We start from the raw sequence: 9,125 nt of genomic DNA on the forward strand, positions 1-9,125 counted from the left end.
TATATTAAGGTGATGTTTTTTTATTTTTTTAAAATTATTTTTGATATTAATACATCAAAATAATTTTAAAAACATTAAAAAAATATTAATTTTTAATAAAATAAAAATATTTTAATTTTAAAAAAAAAAACACAAATTAAACCGTGTTTTCCAAAAAGCCAGCCGGCAGTTGGCATAAGCATAGAGTTTTGGCTACTAAGAGATAATGTAATATAATAGAAGACGGCCGGCGCATATTCAAGTCATCCAGGCACTTACATGAGTCATCAAATGACAGGCACTGCACTACCTTCCATTAATGGAGAGCCTGCAATGGCGAAACTTGTTTGCTTATCACAATCGTCAGACCTCTCTATATATTCTTCTAATTGGTGTGTGTGTGGGTTATTTTAATCTACCAATCATATATATATTAATTTATAGAATTTTGTATATGATATAGTTTTTTCCTCTTCTATTTCTGTATTTCCTAGATGTTTCCGGTCTCTTCTATTTTTTATCTCGAGATATCATGCAGTTTGACCGATATGACTGTCGAGATGGAGGCAATTAACCTGATGGAAGCAGTGCAGAAAGGGTGTTTGGACCAAGAATGTTATCATCGACCTTTTTTTGTTCTGAGAAGTCATGCTGATGCACCAGTTAAATAGCCTCCAAATCAAAACATGGAAAGAAATATTTTATTACCCTAGCTACAAATCAGTTTGTGTCAGGATAATGTTCTTAGGGCCGGCCGACCAAACGGTGCAGTGCACTGGGCTGTGCCACCCTAACTTCGCCGGACCAGGAAAGCCGGTGACAGCTCAACATGAACGCCAAGCTAGGCTAAGCGGGAGCTCAAAATATACTGGTCCTGATCAACAGTACTATAACTGGGGTTTTCTAAATCAACTTACCTGCACGGTGAAAGATGAATCTACTAATGGTAGCATGAACATGAGGGGGAAACAAAGAAAAAGAGACAGTGGAAAGTGGAAAATGGATATATATATATATATATATATATATATATATATATATATATATCCCAATGTTTAGTGCCATGATGAATGATGCTTATCATCTTTCATTGATTTTGGTCACGAATTCTGCAGCCTAATTACTTCCAATCCTCATCCTCTTGAGTAGGGTGTGTGTGTGTGTGTGTGTGAGTGTATGACAATGACTTCTGTCAAATAGATTAAAAATGAAACTAGCTCGGTATTATATATAGAAATGTTTTGGAGCATAACCTCTCGCTGCAGATCATTCTCTATGGTTCATATACAAATTTATCATCAAAATGAAGCCCAAATGCTTGCATTTAGTCTCTGCCCTCTCACATTCATGCATGCCTGTGGTTGTGGTGCTGATGTCTTTGTTGTACTCACATGAAGGGATTACTTATGCTGGCATGGGGCTGTAATGGGAGATTGTTGAGGCATCCATTGTGTAAATGAATTTCCCAGGAAACAGTGACATGAGGGCGAAACATTGGATCAAATTAAGAGATGTGACAAATTGAATTCACAAACAAGTTAGAAAAACATGTTAGCACAAATTAAGCGAATGGCCAGAGTCTGCTAGCTTCGTATTGCTAACCAGTTTCAAATGACACTTTTAGATTGCGTTTGGTTAGTGTCTTGTTAAGATTTTGAGTTTTGAACAACTAATTAACTTTAAATTTGTTTTTTTACCTTTTTCAAGAAAGAGTTCCTTCCAAAATAATGCCATAACTGATAATTTAGTAGTGTGATGCATAGATTCCCATAATCTAAAAAGATTTTCAGAAAAGTGAAGGGTGGATAGAGATTAAAGAACGGAGTGGGATTATTCTGTTGCTGACAATCTCCCATACATTTAGCCCCCTTTCGCATGGAACAGCTGCTATAAATAGTATGGTCAATGACCATTAACACTAAGTAGATAAAACAAGGAGAGGAACATCTTAGCATAGCAAGGATCAACTCAAGTGTGTCCTTTATGTTAAAGAATAATATAAATCATATCTTGAAATTTTACCTAATAGTTTAGGCTATTATTAGGTTGAAATTGTTTTTTGACATAGTATCAGAACCTTGATGACTAAACGATCATGAGTTCGAATTTCACCATTCTCATTTATTTGATAAAACTTAAACACGGGGTAATGTGAGCTTATACAAGTTTCAAGCAAAGGGCTTTCACTTGAGGAGGTGTCCTTTCTTTGACAAGTTTCAAGCATAGAGCCTATACAAATTTCAAGCAACGGCTTTCAGATCTTCTTCCTATTTCTAGGAGCTTCTAGGTCAGGGAAAAATAACAAGTTTTGTATGAAAAGAAGAGGTCACCTAATAGTTTAAATTTTTAAGTTGAATTGATTCTTTGATACTCTAAAATTCCTCTGAGCACTTTACTGGAAGTCTTTGATCAACCATCCTGAAAGAGTATTATCACTCAAGTGTTTGGGGGGCTCCTGGTAGGGGTGTTCACGGTTCGGTTTGGTTCGGTTTAGAATTAAAAAACCAACCAAACCAAATTACATTAATTTTATGAAATATTAACCGAACCAGACCGAAAACCGATTCAAACCGAACCAGTCCGATTCGGTTAAATCCTTTTTTTTGGAAAAAAAACCAGGAAACCTAATCCCATCATCCAAATTTTTCATATGGCAAGGAGAAAACACAGGCACATAAAGAAGATGGATTTTACAGCACCTTTTGCATGAAAGGCACAGAAATTCAAGACAAAAACTTTTTTGATAGAGCTAGATGAAGGATAATTATCTTTAATATCCAAAACAACTCCTCCATGGTTTCTATTGCTATTAGTCCCATCGATCCCAACCATTACCACCAATACTTACCACAAGAAAGACAGCTAAGAATGAAAATGGAGGAAAGATAAAAACAAGAAAAAGAGGAAGATTATGGTTTTCATTGCCCTTTGCCATCAATTTTTGTATGTGAAGTTGAAAAATGTGACATTTGCATTGAAAGCTCATTCAACAAACCCACTGGAAAGGAAGATTGAAAAATGGGAAAGGAAGATTAGAAATTAATTGAGAGGAAGATTGAAAAACCAGGAAAGGAAAATTAGAGACAGGAAGGTTATATTAACTGTTAGGGTTAGGTTGTAATTTAACTATTTATACCTCATAGATTTGTGTAACTTTTGGTTTTTAATGGGTTTGGTTCAGTTTGTTTTGGTTTTTGATTCAAAACCGAAACCGAACTAGGCCTGTTAAAATTTATGGTTTTGACAATCAATTTTTCATTTTGATTCTGTTTTTTCAGTTAATTTTTCTTTGGTTCTATCGGTTTTCTCGGTTATTTTGAACACCCCTAGCTCCTGATGTCATTTGATGTTAATAATTCATTCGTGAGAAGCTGGCCAAATTAACAATGGTGTAAGCAATTCTGTCATCAGATTCCACTGTTTCCTTCCTATTTTGTTTTCCTAGCTAAGCTAGCTTGTAGATATAACTAAAATAATGAATCAGTTGCATGCAATTGTGGTACCAGTGGTTTCTGTTGTGTCCTTTCTTTGACTCGAGGTGTTATTAAACTCATCCCAGCCTGGCAAGTCAATTCAATGACATCTTGATCCAAGACCTGACTTAAATTGAATTTCAAATTAAACTAGGTGAAAATTAATAATCAAACCAAACCCAATTTAACTTTAAAGTTGCCAAATTTATGATTTTTAAAATTTGTCATTCAAACACTTTGTAGCATCCTTTTAAAGTTGGTAAACCTAGACAATGCTGTGTACAAGAAAGCAACCATAATAAATGGGGTAGCTGATGGAAAGATTACCAGGAGGTTGGATGATCCTGACAGCAAAGTGGTGTCGTCTTCTGTGACAGCAGCAGCTTTGGAATCCAAGGAAAGGTGTCCATATTGAATCCGACTAGTACTTGAACTTTCACGTTGAAGAATAAGCATGGAACATGGATACAAGTAAACTCCTGAAATAAGTTCTGATAATTACTACTCCAGGTGACTCAGAATAACTAGTAGAGAGTTATTGTATGCTGGCTTCATAGATGTCAAGTAGACCCAGCATGAAAACATCTAACTGCATGGGTTCACTACAGGCGAATTTTCAACGATCCAAAACACCAAGCAGTCGAGGTGCTCATAAAATCCCAAACATACACAGGCAAATAGTTAGGATCACTAAGAACGTTCTCCCTAAACCGATCCGTTATCATTTCATGGAAGACAGCAGACAGAAAACTGCAGAAATGTCAATAATGGAAACATGATTTGGCAATTTAACAAATATTGGGAGGGATCTTGGAATACAATTCAAAACAATGTTTCCAACTCTTCCTTTTCCTGTCAAACTCCATAATTAAGTAAGAATGTTTGGATAACTTCAAATTATAGCAACATTTCCCCAAGTGGCTCTGATTGCTCCATAGATCAATCACGTTCACTGATAGCAGTTAAATGTTCATCAATTTCCTCGGTGGACAGCACTCTAAAAACACAGTCACCAGTTCTCACAACTCCCACCTGCCGAAAATCAAACACTGACCGTGAGAAACCATTTTACTTCTATATTTAAATCTATTAAAACAGCATTTTCATGCCCATGCTGTAATGGTAAGCATGTTTAGCGCACTGCAAATATTCCAAATTCTAGTGGAAACTTAACAGAAGGAAAGCCACCTTAACAGAAGTGGAAATACCAGAGTTCAATCATAGGACATGTGTCAGAGAAGACAAATTACACTGAAGTTTCTTTCTTTTTTCTTTTTTAATATCTGCCCTTGCAGTATATTTAATACCAGTATCCTTTTGTTTTCGGTCATTTAATATTAGTGGTCTAGTATCACTAACTGCAGAATGTATAAAAGGGAGACATCCAACCTCTATCTCAGTTGCCTTGAAATCCTCTTGGAGAACAGATTGCAGAGCAGAAATAGCAGTCTGCACATTAAAACCAATATGCTATATCAGGACCTCATATAGAATGTTATGTCTGGAACAAACAGAAAACCCATTAGAAATAATCTAAAAGCAGATTTGCACCAATTAGCCAAACAATCAGACAAAATAGCAATCATATCTATCCTCACAATTATTTTATATCATGCTCGGAATCCTTTCATATCCCAGGAAATCAAATAATCCATTACTGTAAATAAAACCATGGGAAACTCCAATAAATACCCCTGAGATTCTTTAACACTATGAGGCAAAATTAAAAGTACTTAATAGCTACTGCATATTTTATGGCCCAAAAAATCCTAAGCATACTAAAGTATCTCCAAAATGAGAAGGAGGAAAGTAAGAGGACTTAATAGCTGACAAGCAAAGGGCATATTTCTCTTGTGCAAAACAATTAGAGGCCCATGGTAATAAGTTAACAAATAAATACAGTCCCTTCCGAGTAATAGGAAATAGACACAAGTACCTGCACAGTTTCCTCATAGGAGAGAGCAGGGTCATTTTTCATTTTCTTTTCCAGGAAATTGATAGCCTCTTGTTCTTTCAATCCAGCACTTGTAGCCTGCAACATGAGCATAAAGTTAGTTCCTCAAGCAAAATGCTCCCTCAGAATTATGTAGAATGCAAATTTAAAATAAACCACCAACATGCGATCAACAATTCCAGAGTTGCATCATACATGATTAAGTGATCATATCATAGAACCAGGTAGCTTCCTGAATGTAAATATCTACACTGTTCATCAGCTACCAAATCTAGTAAACACACCCTAGATGCAAACTACCTGGCCTAGCTAAACAACAAATAACAATAGTTGCCAGATTTAGAAATACTAGAAAAACACAGGAGATCACCAAAAAAAGGCAAATGCCATTGTCATGTGAAATTCAAAATCATACACAAATTATCAGATATTCTCTTCTGAGGACATAGTTTGAGCATGTATTCAGAGAAATATTTACCTCAACTTATTCAAGTTTTGCTGGTTATATGATCACAGGATTCACAGGTGCACTCATTACACAATAGACAAACAGCACATTCTCTATAAAGCATCGATAATGTAACGCATTTTGATGAAAAGAACAAATTTGTCAAATACCTTGTGACCATAAAAGTGGCCAGCTGGATCACACTTGTAAAGCTGAGGCCCGTTCTCTTCATCAATACCCAAAATCATAGCAACTTCACAGAAAAGATGCAGTAAAGATTTCAAAATAAAAAAAGAATAAGACCACCAGCAGCAATTAGCAGGTGTAAATGTCCACGACACACACTGAGATACGTGTTATGAAGGTGCTGCATGTAGATGTAATAACAATCTTAGCTACAAAAGCAAAAATAAAAACAAGAACCCCTACCTACTCCAAGAGGTCTCATATATGCATGCTGTGTATAAACTTGCGATTTGTCTGCTATCCTATGTATGCAAAACGTAAACATCATCATTAGCTTATATAAGTCTATAGTAGCGGTAAAGCAAAAAAAAATCCATGCCACTATCGATAGATAATTTAGAAAAATTCGAGATTACAAGGATGAAAAACAAACTAGGTTAGACAAGATATCATCAGTTAAAACTCGAGAACAGGCAGTAAAAATTCGTTTATTTTTTAACAATTAACGGTAGACACAGTTAAGATGAAACCTCTACTTGCTATTAATAACCCAAACAGAAATGTATTCATCCCACATATTGAAAAACTCGAACATAATCAAACGTATCCATCTGAATGTTCTAATGTAAATTATGATGAAAATCACAAACATACCATCTGGCTAATGCATCCACAGGCATTTCATACCCATATCTAAACCTAAACTCCGCCGCTTCATTCCTTGCTTGTTGCACTAAATTCCTTGCATCAGCTACAAAAAAAAAAATTCAAGATATATCAATTACCTTGTGCTATAAATTTTTTGCTAACAAGAAAAGGATAAAAGTCAAAGAAGCAGACCAGTAATGCCGGTGGCCAGTAATCCAAGGAACTTGGTAATAGGGAAAAGGTGAGTAACACTAGTCTGATCCAAAAGCTTGTCCTGCTCCCACATTTCAAAAAAAAATTATTAAAAAAACATACAAACCCTAGATCAAGGCAGTTGATAGAATTAAAAAGAAGAAACAGAAAAAAGGGTGATTAACTCACCGGAACCTTCTTTTGAGTAACAACACATACAGAATCGCTGCCACGAACTCCAATGGAAGTGGTGGAAGCTGCCTTCACTGCCTTGAACGCATACTCTGCACCGGCAATTTCATTTTCAATTTCAATTAATGGCGAGAAAAGGAGAGGGGGGGACAGGAAATTTCAGTTAAAGTGATAGAGGACAGTACGTACCGACTTGAAAGAGGCGGCCTTCAGGGGAGAATATGGTGATATGCCGATCATATCCAGCTCCGCTTCCTCTGCTCATTCTCTCTCTCTGGGTTTTCAGCGATTTGCTTCTGATAAAAAAAAACAAAGTTTTAATAGAGAGAGAACTGACTCGTTGAAGAAGAAACCTTGGAAGGCTATATCGGTGTTTTAAGCCCTGTATTATCTCTTATTAGTCTATTTAGTCCCTGTATAAATGAAGACTGTCAATCAAAGCCCGTTATGTAACATCCATCCATAATTATCAAACCCGGCATAATGGATTGATCTAGAAACCAGCAAGCCAAAGCTTGACCCAGGCCAATTTTCAATTTGAATTAGAAAAGTTTTTAACCCAATCAAATCTGATTGATGTGACGGGTTAACTCATCATTTAATTAACCCTGTTAAATCTAATTTATATTTAACTTGTTTAAAAACAAGAAATAATATTATTTTAATCTTAAAAATAATTAATTTGAGTTGATATGGTGACTTGTAGGTTAGCTGGAGAATCCTTGGTTCCCTTTCTCTCTTCTAGCTTTGTAAATCCAAGATAACGGGATAATTGGATGGAAGTTTTTTTGTATTGGACTCAATTGATTGAAATTAGAATACATGAAAGTTAAATTGAAAATATTTTTAATTAAGGGTTAAATTGATGGCTTGAGAAACAAAAAAGGATGAGAAAATTGTTATGAGCTTTTCACTTTTCAGCCTGCCTTGCGGCTTCGTTTATTTCGCTAAACAGCGTCGTCTTCAGGGAGCCTGTCTTTAATCAGAAATAAATGTCTGGAAAAATAAAATAAATAAATAAACTATCCTTATTCTCATATATTTTATAAAATATTTTATTTTTATTTTTATTTTTCTCTCTTATATGTTCTTAGAAGTTATAAAACAATTATAAATAACACAAAATAATTTTATTAAATTATCCATAAAAAAATAGTCTCTTATAACACTTTGTTTTGATCATTAATGCTATGAAAATAAATGTATAAAAATAAGCTAAAAACATTAAAATAAAAAATAAAAAAGTTTTATATCAACTAGTTCTTTCGTATAACATTTAATCCAACCAATAATCTAGTGAAAAATCAGTTAGGAATAAAGAAATATCATGTACACATTTTATATTTTATAACTTATTTTCAACTGTTTTTCTTGTTGATTTCCTTATATTTTCATCATTTTAATATTTATTATTTTATAATATATGATATGTATCGCTATATTCCATTTAATTATTATTTTCAATTTGAAATTCTTAATTTTGTCAAAATATTTTGATTTTAAGATTTTCAAAAAATGCCTTGTCACTAATTTATGCCGTATGCTATTTCTGTACATGATTTTATATTCAAATTCACAGGAAAACTGTAAAGTTCTTTTTTGGTTTGTTCCCTCTTTCAAATGCTCAAGCTTCGTCACTCTCCCAATTAATTAATTAATTAATTAATTAATTAATTAAATTCTGACTAAATGCAATGAAATTCAATAAAAGGATTCTTTCATCTGGAATCAATCAAATTGACCCTTTTTGATTGATTTTATTTTATTATTTCCGCTACATATGCTAGAGGAACCAAAATACTTTTCTAGCACGAGATATATATAAGTTAGTGGGGTGATATTGTAATAATTTTTATGATTATAATTTAAAAAATATTGTTTTTTAAAAAATATTTTTGTTTGAGGTTAGTTTGGTATTTATATATATTTAGTTAAAATTATGGTTAAAATTAAGGTTAAATAAAAAATAGTTTAATGTGTTTAGTTAAGAATATTTTTTAAATTGAGATTATAAAATAACTAAAAAATATATATATTAATATTAATAATTTTT

At 33.7% G+C, this 9,125-nt stretch overlaps 1 protein-coding gene across 1 annotated transcript; it reads right to left on the reverse strand.

Moving 5' to 3' along the window:
• Nucleotides 1-4,151: 4,151 nt before the first annotated feature.
• Nucleotides 4,152-7,417, reverse strand: LOC133676840 (proteasome subunit alpha type-6-like). Its single transcript, XM_062098612.1, has 9 exons — nt 7,262-7,417; nt 7,070-7,164; nt 6,881-6,962; nt 6,695-6,791; nt 6,284-6,342; nt 6,025-6,107; nt 5,389-5,484; nt 4,842-4,901; nt 4,152-4,484 (listed from the first exon to the last, which is right to left on the reverse strand). Exons 1-9 carry the CDS (start codon nt 7,335-7,337, stop codon nt 4,392-4,394), a joined length of 741 nt encoding a protein of 246 aa, XP_061954596.1. The 5' UTR covers nt 7,338-7,417; the 3' UTR covers nt 4,152-4,391.
• Nucleotides 7,418-9,125: the final 1,708 nt, after the last annotated feature.

The sequence above is a fragment of the Populus nigra genome, chromosome 17 (genome assembly GCF_951802175.1).
Source record: "Populus nigra chromosome 17, ddPopNigr1.1, whole genome shotgun sequence".
Lineage (NCBI taxonomy): Eukaryota > Viridiplantae > Streptophyta > Magnoliopsida > Malpighiales > Salicaceae > Populus > Populus nigra.

What these genes read in the sequence shown, in the direction of transcription:
- LOC133676840 (XM_062098612.1), bottom strand. Translation starts at nt 7,337, where the DNA reads ATGAGCAGAGGAAGCGGAGCTGGATATGATCGGCATATCACCATATTC. An exon ending in TTACTCAAAAGAAGGTTCCG is followed by an intron (nt 6,963 to 7,069) that starts GTGAGTTAATCA and finishes ATGTGGGAGCAG; the next exon opens with GACAAGCTTTTGGATCAGAC. An exon ending in TCAAGGCAACTGAGATAGAG is followed by an intron (nt 4,485 to 4,841) that starts GTTGGATGTCTC and finishes GATTTTCGGCAG; the next exon opens with GTGGGAGTTGTGAGAACTGG.